Raw genomic sequence first — 27,222 nt, 5'->3', positions numbered from 1 at the left:
TTCATAGACATTTGGGCTGGAAGGAACCTCAGAAAATCATCGAGTCCAGCCATCTGCCCCAAGGGTAGGAAGTCAGCTGATGTCATAGGATCCCAGCAAGATAAACATCCACATTTCTCTTGAAGGCGTTCAAGGTAGGTGCTTGAACCACCTCCAACAGCAGTCTATTCCAGGCCTTGGGGACTCGGACAGTAAAGAAGTTCTTCCTTATGTCCAGCCTGAAATGGTCATGGAGGAGTTTGTGATCATTTGACCTATTCACCCCTTGGGGGCGCTCTGGTGAAGAGATGTTCCCTCAGATCCTGATGAGCACCCCTGATAAACTTACAGGCAGCCACCAGATCACCCCGAGCCTGCACTTTTCCAGGCTGAATAGCCTCATTGCTCTCAGCCTCTCATCATAAGGTCTGTTTTCCTGACCTCTGATAATGCGCGTGGCTCTCCTCTGCGCTCTCTCAAGCTTCTCCGCATCCTTTTTGAATTGTGGAGCCCAAAGCTGGTCGCAGTACTCCAGCTGCAGCCTCACCAAGCCCAAGTACAATGGGAAAATGACATCCTGGGATTTGTTCAAGAAACATCTATGGATGCAAGCCAGCGTTTTGCTCACTTTACTAGCTGCAGCATCACATTGATGGTTTATGTTCATCTTGTGGGTCAATCATGACCCCCAAGTCCCTTTCATCTGTAGCGCTAACCAGTGTAGCACTGCCAAGCCTATAAGGATGCTGCAGGTTTTTCCTCCCAGGATGGAGAACCTTGTATATTTTGGTGTTAAACACCATCAGGTTCTCGTCCACCCATTTCCTGAGCCTGTCAAGGTCAGCCTGGCTCACCTGCCTGTCCTCAGGTGTGGATGCTTTACCCCAAAGTTTGGTGTCATCAGTGAACTTGGCCAGTCCGCTTCTGACACCAATGTCCACATCATTAATGAAGATGTTGAATAGCGTTGGCCCAAGGACAGAGCTTATGGGGGCCCCACTGGTCACAGGGCACCACGGCGATTGACTTCTATCAAACGCTCTGGGTCCAACCACGGAGCAAATTCCTCAGCCAGTGGATTGTGGTGAAGCCGAGGCTGCAGTTGGCCAGTTTTGCCAAGAGGTGGTCATGGGATACCAGATGGAAGGCTTTTTTGAAGTCAAGATATACGACATCAATCTCTTCTCCCTTGTCCAGGTGATAGGTCACTTCGTCATGAAATAAGCAAGACCTACCCGCAACAAACCCGTACTGGCTATCCCACAGGATGCTGCCATTGGCCAGTCTGTTAAGAATGGCCTCTTTGATAATCTTTTCTAAGACCTTCCCCAGGATAGAGCTCAGGCTGATGGGCCTGTAGTTTGCCGGATCCACTTTTCTCCCTTTCTTGAAGATAGACACAACATTGGCCTTCTTCCAGTCTTTGGGCACTGCACCAGAGCACCTGAAGTTCTCGAAGATCTGTGCCAGGGGCAGAACTACAATGCTAGCCAGCTCCTTGAGTACCCTGAGGTGTAAACTGCCAGGGCTGAAAGACTTGAAGGTGTCCAGCCTCTCAAGGTGTTCCTTCACAAGGTCAGCATTGATGGAGGGTAAGGAATCACCCTCACCCAGGCCTTCACATCCCATAATGGACTGGTAAAAAAACAATGCAAAGTACCCATTTAGTAAGTTGGCTTTTTCCTGGGCATCAGTTGTCAGTTGTCCCATCTGGTTTAGCAGGGGTCCAATGTTGCCCTTGCTTTTCCTCTGGCTCCCCACATATCTAAAAAAGGACTTTTTATTGTCTTTGATACTTGTAGCTAGTTGGAGTTCTGTCACAGCCTTGGCTTTCCTGGTTTGCTCCCTGCAGGTCCGGACCAGTGCAAAATATTCCTCCTTGGAGATGGATCCAGTCCTCCATCCTTGTAGGTCTTTCTTTTTAGATGCAGGAGGTCTGCTAGATCCCTGCAGAGCCAAGGGGGCTGCTGTGCCCTTTTGCTGCCTTTCCTCCGAGATGGAATAGACTTTGCTTGTGCCTCCAGGATTGCTCCCTTGAGGAGCAGCCACTTTTCCTGAACTCCCCTCCCCTTTGTGTCATGGTCCCTTAGGGCCTCTCTGATAAACCTCCTGAGCTTGTCAAAGTCAGTTTTCCAGAAGTTAAGGATTTCTGTATTGCTGACTGACTTACTAGCTTTACAGTGGATGGTGAAGGTGATCAGCTCCTGGTCACAGTCACCCAGCTTCCCTTTGATAATTAGGTCGCTGATTAGGTCATCCCCTGCTGCCAGTACCAGGTTAAGCAATGTTTTGCCTCTCGTCGGCCTGTAGACTTCTTGCATCAGATAGAGCTCATCCACGCATAAGAGAAAGCTTTGCGACCGCTCGGATTTAGCCGAGCACTTTTCCAACGAGATGTCAGGGTAGTTAAAGTCTCCCATGACAACCATACACCGGGAGCGTGCAGGCTCAGCAAATTCCCTGATGAACTCCTGGTCAAGCTCTTGATCCTGGGTAGGAGGTCTGTAATAGACTCCCACCATTGTGTCCCCTGTGCCATGTTCCCCACAGATTTTAACTTAGAGGGTCTCCAGTCATCCACCCTGGGCACCAATGTCAGCTTGCAGGGATGCATAGCTTTCCTTGACATAGAGAGCTACACCCCCACTCCTTTTGTCTACATGATCTCTCCTGTACAGGGTATAGCCATCTATACCTGTGGCCCAGTCATGGGTGGAGTCCCACCAGGTCTCCGTTATCCCTATGACATCAATATTATTTGTGTTAAGCAGGAGGACAAGTTTCTCCTGTTTATTTCCCAAGCTCCTGGCATTCATGTACAGGCAGGGAAGTGTCTCTTTTGGGGCCCCTGCCTTCCCCACAGCTTGTTCCAGGGCTGGGGCAAGGGTGGGATCCCTCAAGTGCCTTGGCCTGCTGGCTTTGCAAGAGTTGCTGAGTGGACCAGCAGTGGCAGTAGTCCCCCCATCCCCCAGCGGGCTCAGTTTAAAGCCGGGTAGAGCAGGTCAGCCAGTCTGGCTGAGAAGACGCCTCGTCCCCAACGGAGAGAGGTGGAGGCCATCCCTTCCCAGCAGTTCACTGCTTCTCTCCATCCTTTATAAGCCTTTTTTTTTTTTAGATGTAGGAGGTCCATGACTTCCCTGTTGAGCCAAATGCATGACTATGGTAGAATATTACAAGGAGAGTTACTTTCTTCCAAAACTGAACAAGAAAAAGTAATAGAATTGGGAAAACAGTATCTAATCTGCTTCTGTGAAGGAATTTTACCTACAACTTGACCCAGGCCCTTCTCACTCCTAGTTTTGTATAATTTTAAAACCAAGCTTTCTGCTTTCAAATCCATTCTTGATTAACAGCAATAAGAAATGTGGAAGAGACCAAGTTCCAATTTACTTTCTCAATGTTATCACTTATTAATAGTGTTTTGGCATAAATGTTCCTATCTCATGTAATTCCCATAGGTATTTTTATTGCTTGATACATCAGAGCCCAGGTACAAGTCCAAAAGGTGTTCTGTGTTTTGGCAGTATGTGGGAAGAAGGAGGTACACATTTACCTTCTGTACCTTTTAGAATAATTCTAATAGTTTTTTGAGGTTTTTTTGAGGTGGAAGGGGACAAGTAGAGTTTCTCTCCCAAAACAGTCAGAATGTGTGCATGTGTGTGTTTCTGTTTATAATTTAACTAGTCTTCCTCCACCCACCCTACAGACAGGCAAAAACGTTTCCCTAAGCACGCACACTCATACATAGTTGACACATTTTGGTGGAAATTTTACAAATAAAGTTTTTTTACAAGACATGTATCTGGCCTGAAAGTTATCCTGATGCAAATAGTTGACACTGAATGAAGTTAAAAGCACCTCACACCAAATTCTTATAATGGAAAAGGTTAACCACCCCTGCCTACAACATTAAATGAAATATAATACGCTTATGTTAAGAGATCATTAAGATTGCAAAGCCAAGCACCTGAAACTTAGAAAAACATCAGAATTAGAGTCTGTCCATCCAACTTTATTTCTGCTCCTTATAAGTATTATGATGCAGTATGTATAATGCAATATGTAATTGTAATCTGTATTTTTCAGGGGGCTCTCATCTATCTCAGTGTACAGGATCAACCATTCCATGCATGGAACATTTTAAGATGGAGGTCAGTTACTTTTAAAATTAAAAATATGTATTAATAGTGGGAGAAGGCTAAAAAAACCCAACTAAACAAGCAAATGCATTGTCAACAGCAAAAGCTGTGAATAGTTCCCTCCTGCCTTCTATGAAAGGAAGCCAACAATCCCCAAACAAGAAACTAGTTATAGTAATAGTAGTCCCAGTACTTGTAGAAGTATTACCACAGTCATGAGTAGTCTTAGTTGTGGATTGACACACCTTAATTAGTACATGCTACAGTTACTCAGCACTTACTGTAATATACTATGGGACTGGCAGCCTATTTCACTTGCTCATTACTTCTATAATTTTTTTGAAGCGTTGCTCCTTTTATTTTGCTCAAAGGTAAATCTAGCTTCTTACTCCTCCCTTCATTCCCACACACTGAGTGTATCAGAATTTTCAGATATGAAAATCATTAAGTCTCCTTTACGTTCAGTCAATGTAAAAAAGTTAAAAGCAAGACTTTTCCCCCAACTCTAAACTTTGTTTCACATTATCCCCACCTATTCTCAATGTGTCAGAAGTTCTCTGTCTCACAGTGGAACTTAAGTACAAAAACTCTTCTGTATGGAATCTTAAACAAGTGATCAAAGAACATGTTTCCACAGTCAGATTTAACACCGAAGGAAAATACATTGAAATAGTAACATTCTGTACAAAAATGGCCTTGATTTTCCAACAATCTCAAACTAAGTGCTCTTTCCAGTGAATTTTGCTATTAAACTTTAGCCTTTTAGAAATAAAGTAAACCCTTTACCTGGAAATAGCCATGTCTGGCAGAGAAAGGAACAAGTGGACTGAAGTTCCAATAAGGCTTAGACAGACCGGTAGGAAAACTGTGTGGCGTTACTGAATAATTGTAGACACCCAGTCCAAGCAGTAAAAAGCAGTGGCAGGGAAAGAGGGCTAAATGTAAAGCAGCACAATCTCATTTTACACAGAGTAGATTATCACAGCTTTCACAGATAGGCTGTGGAAAGTTTTCCACTCCATAATACTCTTGCACACCCCTTCTAAAATTAGAAGGCAGCTGGCTATTATGCCTGAAAGACAACCCAGTGGATTTCTCCCCCTGCTCCTTCTTCGACTAACATACCTCCTAGGAATTTTGGGAAGATAGTCTCCACCTGTTGAACATGGAATAGGGTTATTCAGGCATTCAATTATAAATCCAACTGTCAACATCTAAGCAATAAGACAGAGTTCAATAGCTGTGAAATGGTGGGTATATAAACTGCAGAAAAATACAGCATTTATCCTAGAACAGAGGTGGGCAATTATTTGGGCTGGAGAGCCACTTAAGGAGTTTCAGTAAGCTGTTGTGGAAGACAGAGGGAGGGGTGCTGACTTGACTTGGCATGGTGGGGAGGGGGCCATTGATCCTATCTGGCCTTGGGCTGCCCACCCCGCACCCACCACCAGTGGCACTGGATGGAATGGGCAAGTGGAAGGGGTCTCCACAGACACCAGTCTAGGACTCCTACATGCAGGGCATGCTCAGCCAGGCCAACGGGATGGGGCCATGGGCAGGTGCAGAGCAGCATTCGGGAGAAGGTTGGGCAGGACTGGAAAGTTTATGCAAAAAATGAAAATTGTTTCATATGTATGATTTAGGATTATAAAGCATACTTTTAAATAGCCTCACTCTAGTGCATTTAGATAGATGCTCCTCATATCTGTACTGTGAATTACAACTGATCTCTATACTACAATGAGCCTCCCAGTCATCTACACACCTTAGTATATAATTTGATTACCTGTTTATATATAATGGTACTACTGTGAATGCATATACTTCTGAATGTAACACCAAAAAGGTGTCTACTATAAATATGACTACATCCCAAATGGCATACAACACAGTATTCAAACAGCATATTAACTATGGCTAACATTTACCTGTTTATCTATATCATACCTATGCACATCTTGGCTTGCATACCTAACAAGAAATCCATGCAGCTGTCTGCCTGAAAAAAAATAAATCTAAAAAAAACCCCTCTCTGACACAGAATGCATACATTTTTATTTGTTCAAGTATAGAAACCTTTCCCCCACCACCATATACAACTTTTTACTAATCACCTAATCAAGTTCAAGATGCATCTTGGCCAAGATTACAAGAGGACAGTAGTCAATCAGAGCAGGTGTGAAAAATGTATATTTGGTTTGTGCACTATTTTAAGTCAGTGGTTCTCAACTTTTTAGATGCAAAGCACCCCTGCCAATGCCAATGGTCAGACACAGCTTTGTTTCCAGCTCCATCCCTTCCAGTCATAGAGCACATGCAAGCCCTGGCTCCTGCCCAGCTACACAGCAATGGCACCATCAGCTCCAGCCCTGGGGTGCTGCTGTGTGGCTGGGCATGGGCTGGAGTTTGCATGTGCTCCATGCCCAGGAGGAAGTGGAGCTGAAGCCAGAGCCACATCTGATAGTAAGCAGGGTTGGGAGAAGGCAGAGGCTCCAGGTGGAAGAGCAGAGGCTTTGGGGAACAGACAGTGGGGCAGAGGCTGCAAGTGGCACAGGTAGAAAGGGGGTGGGGGGTAACGAGGGGCCAGCTTCTGTACAGCTGGTTTCCCTGCTGAAACAGTGGAGAGGGGACAAATTTAAGACAACCCTCTAATATTTAGATTCTATACCTGGAAAATTATAATAAATTGATACATATTCCATATATAGAATCTAATTACTGGGGGGTTGTCTTGAATTCAAAGGAGTTTTGGATTCAGGGGAATACAGTAATAGAGCAACTCTTCTGTTGGAGAGAACTCAGAAAGACTATAACAGGTCAGAATGTTTTAACATTTTGAATTCCCATTTGAAATCTGTGGGTTTATTTTGTGAATCATATTTGCACACCTTACTGTGCAAGATGTGGTATCCCTGAAAGGATCTCATGGCACCCCCAGGTAATATAGCACCCTGGTTGAGATCACTGTCTTAAGCACTTATGATGTCATTTACTACCAAAGTCAAGTTACATATTGTCATATTCAGGCTAAGCAAGTGTAAGAAGAAAAGCTGCTTCAGAGTCCCCCTGCGAGGAACTCTTCTGATAGCAGCAAGGGAGTGGATCACTGTCACCACAAAGTTCCAGCTGCTTGCTCTCAGAAATCTTGCCCATTAAGATCTTGCCCCAGTTCCAACCTCAAGGTCAGGAAGATCAATAACAAGCAAGAGGAATAAGGAGTTCAAAGTCTGGATGAAAATAGTAAGCTATCAACAGGGAGATAGGCTAGACATGCCACCCTGAAATTAGCAATTTACAATGTCCAATGCCACATGCATTCTAGTTTAGAAACATCCAGGATTGATCCGTCCCTGCCTTTCTTGTTGTCATGATTCCTTTTCTTTTCCAAAATTTTTATTTGTAATATTGCACTTCAGATCTAGAAGTCTTCTCTTTTCAAGACTTCTCTTTTCAAGACTCAGTGTAAAGTTTGCTTCTATATAAGATGATGATTTCCTCCTCTGTGTGGTTTATTCTATTTTTTGCCTTGTGCAGGTATTTAAGGATCAATTGTTTTATCTGTTAAACTGATCCTGGTACCCTCTGAAGTTTACTCTAGATTATTTATCCTTTTACAGAGAACTTTCTTCCGTAGTACTTCTACCCACCACCCCCTCAGATGCTCCTGCTCACTGAGCTTTTGATACTTAGAGGCAGTCTGTTTTAATTGATCTGTACAACACTTTTAAATATTTGTGCTTTATGCTTGTAACTGATTCATGTCCCCCCCACCTATCTCTAAACCCCAAATATAGTGTCCCAATCCAAAGCTTAGCAAATATATTACCCTAAAATAAGCCTGCTGAACACCAAATAGAGCTTTATTTTCATTCAACCAGTCCTACATGCTGCAATAGTTGTAAGCACACACTTTTAATTTGTTATTCCCTATACTTGGTTCACTGGATGGTGGCAATCAGATACAGCTCAACTTCACAACGCAAGGAAGTTTCTCTAAGATGCAAAAAGGCTTGCAGACCTTCGAAACATGTGTAGTGGCAATAGCAATTCTGTAATAAAAGTAAATAGACTTAAAGAGAATAATGGTCTGCAGCCTCCACATGAATGATATTTTATTACATGTAATTATTCTTCCTTGATTGATGAGGTGGTAGGTGAATGGTCTCAGTTGCACTCATTATATACAGCAACAAATCCAAGAAAGGGAATGCAAAGACTGTACTTTTTAATTGCATGAACCCAAGCTTCCTTATAACTGGCCCCACACCATGTCTAACAGAAAGCATTTTAATCATTAGTTAATGATTAGTTATCTTATTGCTCTTTCAAACAGAAACCAGTTAGCTACTTGCTTTTAATTTACTTCCAAACCCTAATAAATGCATCCTAAGTCTAGAAATGCGTTGTTTAACAGATTCATAGACATTAGGGCTAGAAGGGACCTCGTGAGATCATCAGGTCCAGTGCCTGCCCAAGGGGCAGTAAGTCAGCTGGGGTCAGATCACCCCAGCAAGATAAACATCCAAGCATTTCTTAAAGGTATCAAGAGTAGGTGCTTGCACTACTTCTGGGGGAGTCTATTACAGACTCTGGGGACTTGGATGGTAAAGAAGATTTTCCTTATGTCCAGTCTAAAACACTCTTCCAGCAGTTTATGACCGTTAGACCTCGTCTTCCTTTGGGGTGCCCTGGTGAACAGATGTTCTCCCAGTTCCTGATGCACACCCCTTATGCCAGCGGTGGCAATTATTTCAGGCAGAGGGCCACTTACTGAGTTTTGGTAAGCCTTGGAGGGCCATAGGACAGGCAGCCAGGGACAGATAAATATTAATTTTCTAAATTTCTTAGGGGCTCCACAGGCTGCATTTGGCCCACCCCTGCCTTATGTACTGATAGGCTGCCACCAAGTAACCCCTGAGCCTCTGCTTCTCCAGGCTGAATAGTCACATGTCTCTCAGCCTCTCATCATAAGGCATGTTCTCTTGACCTCTAATCATGTGCATGGCTCTCCTCTGGACTCTCTCAAGCTTCTCCACATCCTGTCTAAAGTGTGGAGCCCAGAACTGGATGCAGTACTCCAACTGCAGCCTCACAAGGCCTAGTAAACCAGAAGGATGATTGCTTCAGTCTTGCTTGAGATGTATCAGTAGGTGCAAGCTAGAGTGTTATTTGCTTCGCTGGCTGCAGCATTGCATTGTTGGCTCATGTTCATTTTGTGGTCAATCATGATCCCCAAGTCTCTTTTGGTCATGGTGCTCGTGACATGCATGTTTCTGTTGAATGTCATCAGGTTTTGATCCTCTGCCTGCTTTGCAAGCCTGTCTAGGTCAGCCTGAATCACCATCCTGTCCTCTAGCGTGACTGTACTTCCCCATAATTTGTTGTCTGTGAATTTAGCCAGTCCACTTCTGGCATCCAAATCCAGATAATTTATGAATATTAAAGAGTAGTGGTCCGAGTACTGAGCTCTGGGGGTTGCCACCCATCACCATGCACCATGTTGACTCAGTTCCATCAACTATCACTTCCTGGGTCCAACCATGGAACCAGTTTCACAGCCATCAGTCCATAAGGTTGTCAAGGCCACAGTTCCCCAATTTTACCATGACGACATCATGGGAGACCATGTCAAAAGCTTTTTTAAAATCTAAATATGACATCAACCTCTTCCTCCTTTGTCCAGGTGACGCATCACCTAGTCATAGAAGGAAATGAGGTTGGTCAGGCAAGACCTACCTGCAATAAAGCCATGTTGGCCTGCTCTCAGAAAGTAGCCTTCCATTAGCCTGTTGTTGGTTTCTTTGATGATTTTTTCCAAGATCTTTGCAGGGACTGAGGTCAAACAGATCGACCTATAGTTCCCTGAATCTTCCTTCCTTTCTTGACAATCGGCACCACATTGACCCTCTTCAAGTCTTCCGGAACCTCTCTCAGCTTTTGCATGCATTTAACAATTTAAGTCAGTATTCTCGTTAGTCATATGTTTTTATATACTACTAAAATCTTTAGAAAACCATGTATTAAGTCTTGGTTTACTTTTCAAACAGGAAACTGCTTTTTTCAAATTTAGTCCTTATGGAGGCTCCTGCCAAAGGAGCTGGATTGTTCAAATGATTAAAAGGTCTGTCACCATCTACCAGAAGAAAGTGCTGCCCTCTGCTAGTGTTCAGTAGCTTGTAGGAACACTTTTCTACATTTTCACTTGTCTACAAGTTTCAGACGCCAATGAAGGTCATGAGACTAGAGTGGTGTATAGCTGTTAATTTTTGGCACTGGAAATTTCTCAGAAATTGTTCCACGACAGTGATCAGCATAGACATTCAGCCTGTGTTCTCCCTGCCTTACCCTGACCAAGGATATATGTGGGAAGCAAACGCTGTTCCACCCCTCCCATTCCTGGGGGCACTGGAGTAGTAGAGCTTAAAGTGCCCTGTAGGGGGTGCTTCTCCCTCTGCAGGGCACTTCAAAGGCTGTACCTGACACCCCATGCATACCCTAGTCTGGAGAAGAGATGGGGAGCATTGCCCCCTGCTCCCCCACTACTTTCAGACCAGTCCCTGAGAAGAAAAGAGCATACAAATATTCATTCTTGTGAGACAAACTCTCTTGTAAGGGAGATCTTCCAGAAGGGATATGCTGTGTCCCCCCCACTGCCCCAAAGGAAAATTGAACAAACCCTTGTACACTTTTATTTCTACTGGGAGAACAGCAATTCTCCTGGTCAAAATGTAACATTTGAATGCAGCATAAGCTACCAAGTTCTCACAAATTAAGAGGGAAAGAGTAATTAAACTGAGTTTAATGTATTAAACTTTACAACCTCAGTTGTAAACTTTACAACTTTACAGTTTGTAAACCTATTGATACCCTCCAATAAACATGCCCTGGAAAGCAAACATCACTTGGTCTTCTACCTAAGACAGCCTTAAACTGCTTACACAGGTAAGAAATAATCACTTCCATGAATTACTTCTACTGTACCAAGAGCTAAAGAGACTAAATTGAAGTGGCAGCACAGACAAGAAAGAATCATACACTAAAGCAGGGGTTAGGCAATCCCCAGCACTGGTGCCAGCGTGTGGCACATGAAGGCATTTTGCTTGGCACACACACCTAAGGGCAGATGGTGGGGAAGGGGCTGGGGCTGCACTGCCAGAAGGATTGGGCCCCCTCATGGCTCCCCTGCTGTCCATCTCTGGTGTACCAGCATCCTACAAGTCAAGGCTGTGAGTGTTTATGGCACTCTGCCCCAAAACACCCCTGCACTAAAGCTTGATGTTTTAATTTCTCTCCAGTCAGTTAACCTAGCTGTGATTATAGACATCATCTTTACTAAAAACAGGTAATAAGTTTCGTCTTCCTGACCTGAGGTGTCAACTGGCTATCCAACTGGAGAAATGAAGAGGACAGTATAAGAAGTTAAAAGTCTAAGATGTGACAGTCCAGATCCTATTCCATCAAGGTCAAGGTCTCTTTAAAAAAAAGATAAACAAAATAAAAAAAGCTGTTAAATCAGTCTACATTTCTAACTTACTGCCATCTCCACCTTAAAAATAAGTCACCAAAAAGCAGTAAAGAGGACAACTCACCCCTTTTTGTATTAGTTGCACTGCCCCCCTACCCTCCTTCAAGGTACTCAAGTAGGGTACCAAATAGGGAGAAAAGGATCTAGCCTTTAGCTGCGACTCAGGTCAAGACAGCACAATTCACCATCTTCAAAAGGAACAGAGCAGGAGCAGCAAAAAAAAGTTCACCAAATAGATTCAGTCCAGGAACTTATGCAGCAGTCCATCCTCTGGAGTTAGGTATATTTTAAAACCATTGCCAAAATTTAAGTTTCAGAATCAGGATGGATTTCAAACAGATGTTCAGGAGGTAAAGGACAACATTTTCCAAATCTCTAAGTACAAACAAAATCCAATCATGTTAGGTTTAAAAAAAAGAAAATCAAGCTTAGAGCAAATGATAATGCAAATAAGATTTATAAAACAAATAAGCAGATTTATTTTTTTAACAATTACTAAAATATAGTTTAATCATTTGCAGTCATTATTTCAAAGCAATATAATAATTCACATCAGTTTAAAAGAAGCATTCAGACAGTGAAATGTTTGTAAAATTTAAAAAGTCTCTTCTTCCTGAGCTATTTTATGCATTTAAAATTGTAGCACTTCCATACCTCTTTACTTGTTAAGTACCTCCACATAAAACAAACTAGCTGTCAGCTTCCAGTTCTTACAAAAATAGGAAACATAATTCCAAGTCCATGGAACTACATTTACATTCATGGTGAATTCAGCCCATTCCAGATCACAAATGGAACCTTTTGTGTTCTTAGTCTCAAAACAGATACCTAGTGGCCCTGAAGCCTCCTATAGGATGTTTTCCTATTTATAAAGCCAGATATATTTGTATAACAGGGGAGCATAGGGAAACTCACAAGTAAAGGATGCAATTTTAAAAGTACCACAAACTTGGCAGCCATTATAAGAAAGTATGCCATAAATTTGGAGCGTCTCTTTGTGCATTCTTCAAACATAAGGAATGATAAATAATCTGGCAGAGTCAAGGAAACTAACAGCAGAGAGAAAGTATGGCAGTTCCTCTCTGTATTTACAATACAAGTATATTAATATAGTTTTAGTATGTGGTAGATTTCAGGGATTTTTTACATGAGGCACTCTATACAATGTGCTAAACAAAGCAAAATATTTTTTTTTCCTGCAAAAACATAAATAGGAAACAACAGGTTTTCTGGACACATCTGGAAGAGGTATCTTTACAGAACCGTGATATCACATTAACAAACAGTAATAAATGCACATTTTGTCATTGAAAAAATACTCTCAACTTTCTAATAAAACCTCTTGACTTGTCCAAAATAACTTATTCACAATTTGCACTTCTTAGGCATTTTAGAACAGATCCAGCAGGGCTTTAGCATGCACTGGACCAGCATTTATAATTTCTCCTATGATCTGTATCACGTTCTGAGCCTTAAAAATTGTGATTTGAGATGCACTACAGATACACTGATGAGTTATTTCTGAACTGACCTGTTGATGGATGTTTGGAGCAATCACTTCATCTCAGCTTCTCTAACTCTCTAGAATTGTTTTGTAATTGTTTAAGTAAGCCTTTTACATCTCCATTTTGAGAAGTCTGCTCTGAACCAGAAAATTTTTTAGATCTTTTTAGAATGGTAGAACCACAGAAGGTAACTGATACCCAAGCCATAGTTAGCTGGAACAAAAAGCCTATGCTTGGATACAGCCTCATTAAACACTATAGTAAGATTTGGCCTGAAGGACAACGGAAATTTATTTTGGTCAATGAGTCTGCAAATTCATTAGTTCCATTACGTTGTCATAATCAATGTCAATACTACTTCCTAGCATAGAAGACTTCCCAGAGTGTAATTAGTCTACTATACCAAGATTGCCATATACAGTTAAAAAAAACTTCCATCTACAGAGCACCAACCCCCAATAAATCACCTGTAGTCCAATTTATCAAAAACTATGTTCCACCATTAGACTCTCCACTTACCTACAGGAGCCCGAGTTCTTTTAAAAAGAATATTTTACTGGTCTGTGCTCAAACACTGTTGTACTGCCTTAGCTCAGCAGCTGCACAAGTTCTACCCTGCCCAGCAACCACAATTGTTTTCGGCTCCTTTTTTCTCCACACCTGATTTTACTTAAGATCAGCAGCTCTGAGAGAGAGCACTTTCTGGCCAAACAGGTAGAACCAAGTGGGATATACGACTCCACAGTCCACTCAGCTTATCTGTGTCCATGTGTTTATAGGAGCTGGGAGAATCTGAATTGGTGAATTTGGCCCAGAGAAAGTCACGCACTTTCTCCTCAACATCCCGCAGGCTGAGATTCTTTCCTAGTGACTCCTCATCCAAAAGGACAGTTAACAGAAGAGTCACATCCTTAAAGGCTGCATTTTCATGGTCACAGTACTTATAAAAGATCAGGGTGGATCCTGCAGGCAGCAATTCAAACTGATGCACCACTGCTGCCTTCTTGCCACTCTCAAAACCAGAACTCAGCAGGTTATCTACATCCAGCTTTGCCGTATCGCTGTCCTGTGACACTGTACTTGCACAATCAATCTCAATTGTATCAGTGCTCAGGGAGGAGGAGTAGGCTTCTGCAATCTTGTTACTTAAACACTTCAGAGCACTTTTAGCTTCTTGGGCAGCTGTAAGCAATAAGATTGCAGGCTCCGAATGGGAATGGGAATTATTGAGACGTTTCTCAAGGAACAGTTGTATCCTCTTCCACAGCTTTTCATCCTGATTTTGGTAGACATTCTTAATTTTTTTCATCTCATCCTGGAACATTCGCAGAATTGGAGAATCTTTAATTGGCAAAATCTTGGAGGATTGAGTCACCCACATAGAACACAGGCCAATAGCGAATAAAGCCACAACTACCAGAATCCACATCCAAGACCACTGGTTACTCAACTGTCCACCAGGCACTGCACAAAAAAAGGACAGTGGGAAAGGAGGTGGAGAGAGAAGAGTTATTTCTGCAGTATGGATAAAGTTAACTGTTGAAAAAGAATTTTATACTTCCATTTTACTTATTTTATTAAAAACTAGTGTAATAAGACATATGCAATTCTAAAAAAAAAAAGAAAGGAAGAACAATGACTCCCATATTCTAATCAAATAAGCACACAAGTCAAAAAGATAAATCTTAAAACAAATCAGATTTTCCCCCAGGTTTAGGTTCTTCAAGATCTAGTTCTAGCAGGGTTATGAAAATGATTAAATACAAACAAACATTCAACAGATCTGAGGTAGAAATCTTACTTTTAGTTGCAGATTGAACCTGCTTGTGTACACTGGATGAATATCTATATTCAGCTTCATCTGTTGAAAAGATTGAAAGAAAATTAATGACAGACTCATGATGTTTATTAGTGAAAGGAAGGCAAGTCACAGAAATGAACTGATTTTAGCTCTAAACTCAGTCTGGTTTCTTGTTGTCGTAGGAACACATTTTACAAGTAAAGCATGCAGCAAGACTAAAAATCTAACACACTTGCCTCACTAAGAACACTGCTGAGTCAGAACGGTCTCACTAGAGAGGCATGAGGAAGTTGCTATAACCCCAGTCCAATCACTAAGGTAGCAAAATTGTTATTCAGAATTTCTCTTTGTGTTTCATCAAAGTTCAAGGTCAGGCCTAAATTGACTTCAAAGATGAGATTTTCACAATTCACAATTTCGCATGAGATTTTCACAATTCTTTAGGCGTATCCAGACGTGCATGGCCATGTGGTACATGGTGCCGCAAACACGTCTGTAGTGCCACATACCACAGCCAGGCATTCCCCATGGTCCATGGGCACACTCCCCGTGTATGCACTGCTCTGGGTTTTTTTTTGTCCCCTGGATATCCAGGAGTCCAAAAAAAAAAACTGGAGCAGCACATGCTCGGACAGCTTGCACTTCTGAAGAGAGACACCAGGCCACCTGAAGCTGTGCTGTGGCTGGCAGCCAAGTCCTGCCCGGCAGGATCGCCACAGCTGCAGCCCCAGGAGGCCCCCAGGTAAGCCTGCTGGGGCCAGCCCAATGCTGGCCCCAGCCTCCCCTACCACCCCCAGGGTAACTTGCTGTGCGCCAAAGCGTGCGTGTCATGGGTGTCCCCAGGAAACCAAACATCTACACTCGTCTGGATGCACTCTTTCAGGCCAACAAACATCCCATTCAACTGTTCAAACATGTCTGAATTCTTTCTTATTCATTTTCTTCACAGTGTAAATCATGAATCCTTTACTGTCTTAGCAGTTTTTCATAAGAGCGCGAGTAATGAAAATATGCTCAAAGATGTTCAGGAGCCCAGAATTTTGTTCAACCAGAAAGAGATAGCATACATTTTGTATACAGGTAAACAAAGAGGCAGAAAAGTATCCACATACTTGACTTCCTGGACCTAACAGCTGTCTTTTGATCAAAGCCTGGTTGCGTCTGTATAAAAGAACTCTGGAGACCTGGAACATTGTAAAATAAGATATATAATTATTACAATGGTTAGAGTCAAAAAGAGAAAGAAAACCAATGTTTTAAGGTAGTCTCATCCCCTCCTTAACTAGTTCTAGCCAGCTGCCTGCCTTCTAACACCATCACATAGACAGTAGTTTATAATGCAAAAAAGTAACTTTTCATAGAAAAATATTTTGTCTTGCACTCATATAATTTCTAACAACATGCCAAAAATACTATTGCAGGAAATGACAGCATAAGTGCCTTCCATTTTCCCAGCAGAAAGGCATGAAGGTACACACAGCGCAGTTATCAGTCTGAATAGTTCGTGCATACCATCGGTCCATGCTTACACAATCCTTGTAAAAGCACATACGTAAATGGATCCTCAAGAGTCAAAGTTGCTTGTAATCGCAGCAAAGGACAAAAATCTGTTACAACTACAGATAGGCAGAAGCAGTTGATAGTGTAAAAGGTAAATGTAGAGTCTGAGCGAGAAAGATGAATGGATAATGAGACTGCAGCTCAGAAACCAGGAGAAAGAAGTAAAGAATTAAGGCTGAGGACAGGTTTGACAAGAAAGGTTGCAAATATACAGGCACGTGGCATGTAACACGAAGCTATCATATCGTTTTCACTGATGGATGCTTATATTATTAGAAATTCAGCACAAACACTAAAATCATAGAAGCTGGTACTGCAGTAAGCAGAGATAACATTAACAAATACTGACCAGTGTTGGAACATTATGTCTATATATTAGTCTTCAAATTTCTGCCAAAGGACATCCTAGCATTTGAGGCACACAGAGAAGTAGTTTTTCTCCTGAAGTCTCATTTTCCATTCCCCACCTTTATTCCTTTGTTAGCACTGGATTGAGGGCCCTGAGCCTCAAAGTGTGAGGAGGTAGGGGAGGAGCCCAAGGGCAAATTTGCCTAGAGAATCAATTCAGACTTATAATAAATCTTAATAAAATTTAACAACCCATTTAAAGAAAATAAATCATTTAGCTTGTTTTCCAGTTCCAGGTATAGACCTTTGGATTTGGTTCAGAGCATATTAATATGCTAGCAGCCACTCCAAATCCATTGAAGCTTGTAAGCAAATTATTTACTATAAGCAAATTATATTTTAATGTTTTCAGAGCACATTTCTATTTGGGAATGAGCGTGCAGTCGCCACCAGCACGGAGCTGATGCCAGAGCTGTGGAACCCGGCACAGCTGTTTGCATCCTGCCCGCTGCTTGCTTGCTGCAGCTTCCCAGAGCCCAGGCAGGCTACAAACAGCTGCGCTGGGCTCTGGAGCCCAGTCACCAGATCTGTGCTGGAAGCCAGGGAGAGACTGGGGTTGCGCTGCCAGTACCAGTACAGAGCTGATGTCAGGGCTCCGGAGCCTGACACAGCTGCTTGCAGCCTCCTGGCTGCAGCCGGCCCCAGCTCTGGGTAGCTGCCGCCAGCCGTGAGCCTGGGCTGCTCCCAGCAGGCAGCTGGGATGCTGCAAGCCCTGCTGGCAACAGCCCAAGCTCCAGCAGCTACTTAGAGCCAGGGTAGCTGCTGACAGTCACAGAGCCTGGGCTGGGGGGCAGGGGCACAAGTAGGGCATCCTGCCTTGTACCCCCTGCCCTCATTTTGTTTTTCTGGTATGTTGGCACTCCAGCACCTTCCAAGGTAGGCATTGAGATGTTTTTCAGCACTCTGGCCAAAAAAACACTGCCTACCCCTGCTCTACAGTAATATCAGGGCAATAGCTCATTTAGATGAGAATTATGCTTGTAGTTAATAAGTGCATTATATTTCTATGCTGTAGAAATAAACAGCTATAACTTCCTTTTCTGACTCTTTATCTATTGAACTAAAGTATATCCATGAACTTACAGCATGATAATAGCAAAGGAAGCTCAGAATTAAAACATAATGAAATGACACATCATTCAATTTCATTTTTACTTCCTTAAAATTGTGTGCTGTGATCCAAGCCATTTATTACTCCAAAAACAGTAAAGCTACTGGGTTTCTTACTGTATATGAACATAGAATAATTTTCTATTTAGGAGGTTAAGAAAAATCCCAAGTTCTGAAACATTATGGAATACAGTTCTCTTCTTAGGTGACAACATATTTTCTTTAAAGAACTTACAGAGGTGCAATGATACATTGGTCCATATCATATCAGCACCAATAAAAGCAATATTTACATTATTGGCAACTGACTTTTTTTTAGCTGTGGCCGATAACATTGCCGATAAATGCCATGTACATGCAAGCAGCCACGGCATACATACAGCATCCAGCTGGCAAGTCCGATAGGGAAAGGGGCATGGGGGAGAGGGAGCAGATCAAGGCCATCATGGTAAAGGAGGAAGTGGGGCAGGGGTAGGCGCTGCCAAGTTGGGCATGGCAGGATGGGGTGCAGGACGGGGTGCAGGACAGAGCCATGAGCAGCTCATCCAGGGGATGCAGGGGGGCATCTTCCACCACTTGGCACACCCCAAGGGGAGGCATGGGGGGTGCCTGCCCCCCAGATCTGCATGCAAGGCAAGGGAAGGCTGTCGCTGGGGGCAACACTGGGCTCTTCCTGGTGCAGGGATTGAGCCAGAGCTGCGCTCAGGATAGGCAGCAACAGCAGCGCTGGGAGGGGCGCTACAGGAATTTTGCAGCCACCCCAAAATTCACCATAGCTCCCCAGAACCTCCCTCCCAGCACCAGCGCCGCCCATCCCATCCCATCCTGCCCCACCCCAACCCCCGCACTGGGAAGAGCCTGCAGCCAGCCTCTGCCTGCAACAGCAGCCCACGCTCACTGCCCGCATAGATCTGCGGGGCACATGCTCCCCCAGGGGTCCATGGAGTGGTGGGAGCTCCCCCACCACCACATCTCCCTGCACCCCCCAGACGAGCCGCTCACAGCTCTATCCCACATCTCGCCCCATCTGTGCAATGCCTGCCCTTGCCCCAGCCCCACTGCTCCCTCACTGTGGGGGTCTGGATCAGCCCCTACCCACGCCCCTTCCCTTCCCACCCCCCTGACTTACCAGCCACACCCTGTTTTCCAAGCTGTGGGCTGCATATTGGCAGTCAGATGGGTATTAGCCAATATGGCTCATTAATAATCAGACATCAGTATTGGCTCAAAAATTCTTTATCAGTGCACCCCTAGGGATACATCCTCTGCATTTATGCTATAGTCCAAATAAGCTGCTGGGTTCTGACAGTTAATGCACAATTCCTAACTTTAAAGCTGCACTTTTTGCAAAACCTTTGGGAACTGAGGTCTCAAGTATTCTCTCAAAGCTGCTCATCCAATGATTTGCATATTACCAGCCCATAATATATACATTCCTCTCCACGTGTATTGACAGAGATGATGCCAAGAGAACGAGAATTCTCCTCCATACTTCATTTTTAGGCTCTCACCACTCAGTTCTACAAGCCTTTAAAATTCTACTATAAGCAAGTTTCAAAGTAGGCTTTGTTTAATTTGTATTTTTAGATTTTGATATCCTAAACTGAATGTGTTTCCAGAATTTGCTTCCATTTTAAGGCCTGCACTAAAGGGAGAAGCTATGACAGTTGTTAGCCAGCCAACAGATAGGACTTCAGATGTTTAAAAGAAATTTCACCTCTAACTCAGAACTTCAAGGACTCAGCACAGGGAAGAAAGCATATGGAGCTGTAGTCAAACAGGCAAGCAAGAATTTACTTCATCCCCAAAAATGCCATTGCCATCTTAAGGAAGGAAGTACACTAAAACATGTAATGCAGTTTCTGGTATGTCAGTCTTGATCTGAGCCACTGGCATTGACATAAGCTCCCCATGGCCTTAATACTTCCTTATTCTGGGTCAGCTAGTCAACCCCTAAGCCATTTATAAAAAGAAAGGTGAGCCAAAAGGAGTGGAGATGCTGCTACAGAAATGCCAGTTTCTGCAACACTTGAAGTCCAGAGTTAAGTAGGCACCCATAAGAAAAGTCAATTGCTGCAAAGAATGTGGAGACCTGTTCTACCATTAGTACCTGGCCTCCAGGTCCTTTCCTGCCTTCCCAGGTTGTGTACTAGGAAGCGGAGAAGACTAAATCATATGCATGAACACATATACACACCACACAAACACAAGCCGGAAGAAGAAAAGAAAAGCAATGCTCTTCTCTTACACGCAAGTAAACATAAGATACTTGCTTATTAACCTACTTTGCGATATCTGTGGTTGGCTTTTCCAGTGTTCCTCAGCTATGATGTTGCTTTCTGAAACAGACCATGCAAAGAAGAGAATTAGAGAGCTACAATATTGGATCAGATTCTCTAAGGTAAGAAGAATAAGCCATATAAGCTGTCAGATCCAAAACACCAGCTGTGAAGGTGTCACATTTGTAAGGCCTGCCACTATCCTCCAGTAACAGGCCCTCTGTCTATAAAGAGAAAAGCATCCGATATAAAAACCATTAAGCCATGACCTTTTCAGCACCAAGATTTCACAGTGGTAGATATACTCTGTCATTGGGGTTCTAAATGGAGGACAAAAGTTATTAGTCATTTAGTCCTCACAAAAAGTATCATCAGAATCAGTAATTAAAAAAAAAAAAAAAATCAAAATAATTTCTTTAGCAACAATGTCCACAAAACAGTAGGACAGATTTCAGCTAATCCTCTCTATCATGCATCTGAACATGGGTAGTCTGCAGCGTACTCATTGTACAGGCAGTATTTCTTTTTTATGTACTTCCCTAACCCTGAAGTAAAGCCAGCCCGGCTCGAATTTTCATACACTTCTCCTAACTCACCTGCTCAGCTCTAGGTTATATCAGGTTGGTAAACTTCTGCCCTGCCATGGCCTCTCCCTTAGTTATACAGCAAGCTCATTTGGATCATTACTGACTCAGACTGGATTCAAACCAGTAAACAGCTCCACAGTCCTTTACTAGACCTCTTAAATCATCCAGTCCCCCAGTGTATCTACCTAGGATAGTCAAATCCCTTAATAACTGATCAAGTGATAGAAGAAATGTTACTATTACTTGATAGCACTTGGTATCCAGTCAAATTGCCCTTTTTGAAGGGAATGGAAACTGCAACTGTTCAATGAATCTAAAAAAAAAATCAAGGCAGGCCCCTACTCGTAGGCATATTTGCAGGAAATGTTAAGCATGTTAAAGTTCTGCAAGATAGAGGCCTACAATAAATTTAGGCTTATAATTTTCAACTTCTGGGCCAGAAAAGATAAGCAAATATGATTGTAAAACCATAAAACTGACAAGGGGCTTAAAGGTAGGTTTACTGCCTGAAATAACATATTTGTCTGAACACAAGACAACTCCAAGTATAAAACAGTCCCCTAATAGTTAAATTCTATACATGGAAGATTTAGCATAATTTACCATATATAGAATCTAATTATTGGAGGTTTGCCTTGAAAAATATCCCTCTCCTAATGCTAGAACACTAAAAATAAATTGGGGAGCCAGGTATCCCCTTTGCCCATTACAGAGGGGAACTAGAAGGACTTGGGAGAAGTTGGGCCTTCAAATAAGAGAAAAATCAGAGTGCTAGGGATCCCAATGGATCCCAAAGGAAAAGGTAACACAGCATGGGAAAAGGTGATCGCAAGGATAGGGTAAATACTTTGGTTATAGTCTGGAAGGAACTGTCCTTTGCTGGAAAAGCAGCAATTTTAAAGCTGTGCTACTGCTGATTATTCTATATATGGGAATTGTATTTCTGCTGACGTGGTGGCAGAGGGAAATGTGTCTGTTCTTCTGGAATGCAAAGAGAGAAAAATTGGCTACAGATAAACTGTACAAAGCAAGAGAGATTGGGGGGGTGGGGGGAGTTAGGGGCTGCCAGACTTGGGATTCTATGTCTATACAAAATATCCAAGTGTGATATGCAAGGCAGTAATGGTGGGAAACGGGAAAGCAGCATGCATCACTTAAGCCCAAGCACCTACAATTTTGAGGAAATGGGAAGTATATCAGACCTCTTCGAAGAGCCTATGGGCATAGCAACCAGCAATTCATTACATCAGGATGGAAGGATTCATGCACAGGTATAAAATAGGGAAGGTAAGGCTGGAGGCCCTGAAGGATCATAAGAAATTGGTAAAAGTGGTAAGCGAGACGGACAGGATGGTGCCGGTGGGAAACTTCAAAAAAGGACAAGTGAAGAAGGTATGAGGAGCGGTGACTGGTAAACAAATAAAAGGTGAACATGCTGACCTAGCACAATGGTGGGCTGTTGGCAGCAATTTGGCCACAGTGGAAGAGGAAGGACTTACAGCAGGTTTCTGCCTGAAATAACATTTGTCATATTGGGGGGAGGGCAGTTGAACCATGAACCTCAAAAAGATGAGATGAGAACACCAATGGTGGTGACTGGGTCACGAATGGCAGCCTTCAGCCTCAGCTGCATTACTTTGGCCCACCAGGTGGTTTTGGGCCCCTGACCTAGAGGAAACTACCATAAGGTAAGGAGCATAACTAGTTGGACAATTGTGTTCAAAGAACAGTCATTAACAGTTCAATGCCAAACCAGGAGGAAGCAACAGTGAGGTTCTCAGGGGTGTGCAACTGGGTCCAGTACTGAACCAGTACTCTAGTTAATAACTTGGAGGATGGAACTGACAGTACACTTAGTAAATATGCAGATAATACCACTGGATGGAGTTGCAGACACTTTGGATGAGTCAACCATCTAATAATACTTGATTAGTCTAGAGATGAGGAAAGGGGAAATGGAATAACAGGCCTTCAAATACAAAGAATACAAAGGATTGCAATAAATTATTTTCTGTGTGTACAGAAGATGGAACAAGAAGTAACAGGTTTAAACTGAGACAAGGGAATTTAAATTGGATATTAGGAAAAACTTCCCAACTGTGAGGATGGTTAAGCACTTGAAGACATTGCTTAGGGAAGATGTTAAATCTCTGTTACTATGTTTTTAAGAGCTGATTGGACACTTGTCTGTGATGGTTTAGACTAGATAAACTTTTCTTGAGCAAGAAGTTGGACTAAGCCACGGTTTGCCAACCTGCAACGCACGCTCCACAAGTGGCACGGGCAGCCTCTGTACGGTACGTGGCAAGTCAGGAGGCAAGTAGCACAGCAGCAGATTGGGTAGAGGAAGGGGATAGAAGCGGCACTTGAGGAGGATGTGGGGCTTAATGTGTAACATACTTGCCCAAAAAGGTTGGCCCCCAATGAACTAGATGATCTCCTAAGGTCCTTGACCTATTTTAATATTATTTTATATTTATCTTGCACTAGCCCAAAGTTTAAAGAAATATAATTAACTAGCAACCACTAGAAATGAGTCCTGTATGGAAGAAAAGGCATCAGAAAATATATTGCTATTACCTTTCAGTAGTGAATGTGTGTCAGTCTTTGGACACTCAGCATTATAGCCATCAATGTCAACCTCTTCTTCTATTTCCTCCTCTGCAACTCCTTCCATCGAATCTTTTGTGAAAACAATGCGTTACGTAAAGACAAAGAAATGTCTGTCACAGAGCTCATTATTTTTATTTACAGAGCTATCAGTGTGCTTGTCGTTACAGAATTAATAATATGGGTTCCTGACCCAAAATTGTTATGGCCTAAACTAACCATGGGACACCAGGGGACAAGGGTTACAGAAGTAAAAAGCTTGTAGAAGATTCACTAGAGTATTTGTCTTTTGCCAAGTTATGTGACTATTTGAATACTGCACTTCTCCTTAGTTAACTGCCAGAAGCAGCAAAGTTCAGCAGTAAGGGTACAGCCAAGTTCAATGCTGTAATGCCAATCAAGAAGAGCAAGCCAAAAGAAGTGATCTGAAAGAGCCATGTACCACTACGAGGAGCAGACCCCTAAAGTGCAGTGAGAGGGCTAGCATGATAAACACAGAGCAAGTTACAAGAGGAAGTCATGGGGTGAGCAGGCACATTTTATACCATGCTCAATAACCTCAAACAGAAGAGGGAAGTGTCAAATAGAATGGCAGAGCTTATCTACCAGCCTTCTCACCATCCTCTCAAAGAATTTCAGTCAATTTTGCAGCCACCATCTAGAAGAGCTTTTTGGCATTACTTCTTTCCATTGTAGAACTTAAATGAACATCTGAGTTCCTTCTCATCTGCCAGTTAATTCACTCCCAACCCCCATTTATATTAAACTCTAAAATGCTAAGATGTGGTTTATATTAAAAGATACTTTACAAAAAAGTTACAACCTATTACTGAACCCATGGGCTTTCAACTCCATGAAACTTAGTCTAGACAAAGTTTACAGACTAAGTGAACAAAATCTGACAGGAATACAGGAATCACCATACTGATTCAGATTTTAAAAAAATCTGAATTGTGCAAAGTATCCTGTGTCCAGGAGTGGCCAGTGACAGATGCTTCAAGAAAATGTACAAAACTCAAACAGCTGTCAGGCTGATGATAAACCAATTCCCACACTTGAGCCCATCTTTGTTAGAGATAAAGATGGGATCAAGTCCTTAAGCAACAAGTTTAATATCCCTTCCCCAACCAATTATTGTTTTGTTTGGTAACTGATGGTTTGGGGCTTTTTTTAAATCTCAAACCATACTAGAAAATTCAGATTCAAATACAATAGCTGACATAGCTATCCATAATCACTTGCTCTCAAATTACTCATTTTTGCCTTTCAACACTCAGTTAAGCTTTTTTTTAAAAATAAAAGTAATCACACAGCTTCCTAGCATAGATGTAGTTAACAGATAAACTCCCTATACAGTGCAACCTCCTTGGCTTACTGATGCCACCAGAGCCAGTTTAGGTTAAGACTGCTACTCAATAACTTATTAGCATGCAGAAAAAAGGTACAACTTTCAAAAGTCTGAGCCCTCACAATGTTAAAAGCTCAAAAACCAAGGGAATTCATATACAATTTGCTAGATGGCTGCACACTGAGATGTGTACTGCTCACTTCCTCTTTGCACTTCAAACATTTTAAATTACTGAAAGACTGTTCCCATTGGAAAAGCATCAGTGATTTAAATAGGCAGTTAAAATTACCAAAAAAAAAGAAAACAGACAATATAATTTTGCTTTGTCCAGGGGACCCTAGTCCAGATTTTTTAACAAAGTTACTAAGAAGAGAGATTGTCATTATTTCTACAGTGTTCCACACATCCTGTTTAAATATATTAAGGCTTCCAAAATCACACCTAGACTATAGCCAGTGCAAAGTAAGTTTGCATTAAAAATAAGTTAGCTACATTAGTTAACTTTAAAAATCTTGCGAGTTGAAAAAGAAGTTGGATGGCTCTCCCCCAATTATCTGTAAGAAAATGACTGTAATAATTAGTTATTAGTTTACAGCTCCATCAATTTAAACATCCAGAATTAACAGCCACTGTATCAGTCAGTCCTATCAAAACTTTATTAAAAAGCGACTGATCAGCCTTTTGTATTTTGTCTATCCACTTTAAAACATTAGGTATCATAGGCCAAATGCACAACCTTCCAGAAAAATGCCATGAGAAAATCACTTTTTAAAACTGAGTAGTCTAGGAGGAAGTTAAAGTAAACTGCTCATGTATTCATGTTTTTTTAAACTGAATTTATGTGGCCTATTTTGTGCTATACTCACCATGTTCGGAGCAACTGTAGCAGTCAGTTTTACTTCTTGGCTCTCCTGAAACAAGGCAACTGTGTTTGACTTTCATTGGGGAAATCTAGCAGTGCTAGGGAGTATTTCAATTAATAAAAGCAAGTGTTTTTTACTGATTTTTTAATGAAGTTTCATGAAGATACTACTGTGCACCAGGGATTTGTTTTCATATTTGAACTGGTACCCAAAAAACCCCAAAACAGAACACCACTATTAGGTATATTCATGCAGCCTCTCTTTTTGAGCATATTTATAGAGTTAAAATGTGCTTATATAATTAAAATTATCTACATGAAGGTGTATGTGAATTAAGTCCTGAATATTTATGGTTTTGAAGGGGGGGCAGGAGGGGAGTTGTACTTTTTGGGCCTTCCCTATCTGTTAATATTGTTCTAAAATTCTTACACTTCTTAAAAAATAATTCACGCATAAGTTTTCACAGCATACCTGTGTGTGTATCATGTGGCTCTTCTTGTTTTTCTTTTAAAAAAGGAAATAAAAAGAAAACATCATTTATAACAATTTGCACCAACGCTAGAAGATTTCTTGTTTTACATACGCTCATTACAAGAACATGCCAAAACATGTGAAATTCTATGATATTAAAAGTTACAGCTACACAGAGTTGGCCTGATGGTTTGATTAATAAAAATCCAATTTACTTTTAGCGCACACTGAAGTGTGGCAAGAAAGATTCAACATCAATAGCAACATGAATCAAAGCTTAAAAATTCATAGGACTTTATAACATTAAACAGCTGATGGCGAAATCTCCTTGGACTCAGGTCAAATAGACTTATGAGGTCACGAGGGGGTAAATTTGGGCAAACATAAATCTCTAAGAAAGACTACTTATATAAAGGCACAGCATAGTAACAGCTCCCTCCATTTTTTAAATTTGGCATCATGCATTTTAAGAAACAACAAGGATGCCCTTTAAAGGTTCAAACAAAAGAAGTTATTTGCCACTTCAAGCTGCTATTTGTTAGTCAGTTATTGCTATATTCCTAATACATAAGGTAAGACAAGAAAGAAAGGGAAGATGCAGACATCTGCAAATTTATTTGCTTTGTGGAACCAAATATGGATTTGACTACCATCTCATTTTACTAAGTAATAACACAATCTGCCTGAGAGAGGAAAAACTCATCAGTGTGAGCAAGTATCATGTTCCCCCAGGAGGGGCAACATTTTGCTTTTCAAAAAATAGGATATTACTTTGTCAAAAAAGGAAGCAAATTCCAACCCAAACTGTTTCTATATGCTTGGCTATTCCTAGCAATACCTCATCTACCCCAGACTCCAGAACCTACTGTACAGAACCACTCCTAGGCTGCAACTGAACTCCAACTAGCTTCAAGCATCAAGGACAACAAAAAGTCCTTATTCAGATATGTCGGGAGCTGGAGGAAAAGCAAGGGCAACGTTGGACCCCTGCTAAACCAGATGGGGCAACTGACAACTGACACCCAGGAAAAAGCCAA

The 27,222-nt window shown here is 42.0% G+C and overlaps 1 protein-coding gene across 1 annotated transcript in view; it reads right to left on the bottom strand.

Moving 5' to 3' along the window:
• Positions 1 to 12,782: 12,782 nt before the first annotated feature.
• LOC109307177 (torsin-1A-interacting protein 1-like) overlaps positions 12,783 to 27,222 on the bottom strand; it is a 21,359-nt gene continuing 6,919 nt past the window's right edge. Inside the window, exons 4-10 of the mRNA XM_019530934.1 lie at positions 26,186 to 26,218; positions 25,718 to 25,762; positions 23,474 to 23,575; positions 20,313 to 20,366; positions 16,062 to 16,133; positions 14,950 to 15,009; positions 12,783 to 14,612 (exon numbers count right to left, since the gene is read on the bottom strand). Of these exons, the coding sequence (XP_019386479.1) occupies positions 13,825 to 14,612; positions 14,950 to 15,009; positions 16,062 to 16,133; positions 20,313 to 20,366; positions 23,474 to 23,575; positions 25,718 to 25,762; positions 26,186 to 26,218 (1,154 nt within the window). The 3' untranslated portion in view covers positions 12,783 to 13,824. The remainder of the gene's footprint in view (positions 14,613 to 14,949; positions 15,010 to 16,061; positions 16,134 to 20,312; positions 20,367 to 23,473; positions 23,576 to 25,717; positions 25,763 to 26,185; positions 26,219 to 27,222) is intronic.

This window comes from Crocodylus porosus, unplaced genomic scaffold (genome assembly GCF_001723895.1).
Source record: "Crocodylus porosus isolate Cpor-Errol unplaced genomic scaffold, CroPor_comp1, whole genome shotgun sequence".
Lineage (NCBI taxonomy): Eukaryota > Metazoa > Chordata > Crocodylia > Crocodylidae > Crocodylus > Crocodylus porosus.
The sequence above is the reverse complement of the archived record's forward strand: the minus strand, read 5'-3'. Positions and strand labels throughout refer to the sequence as shown.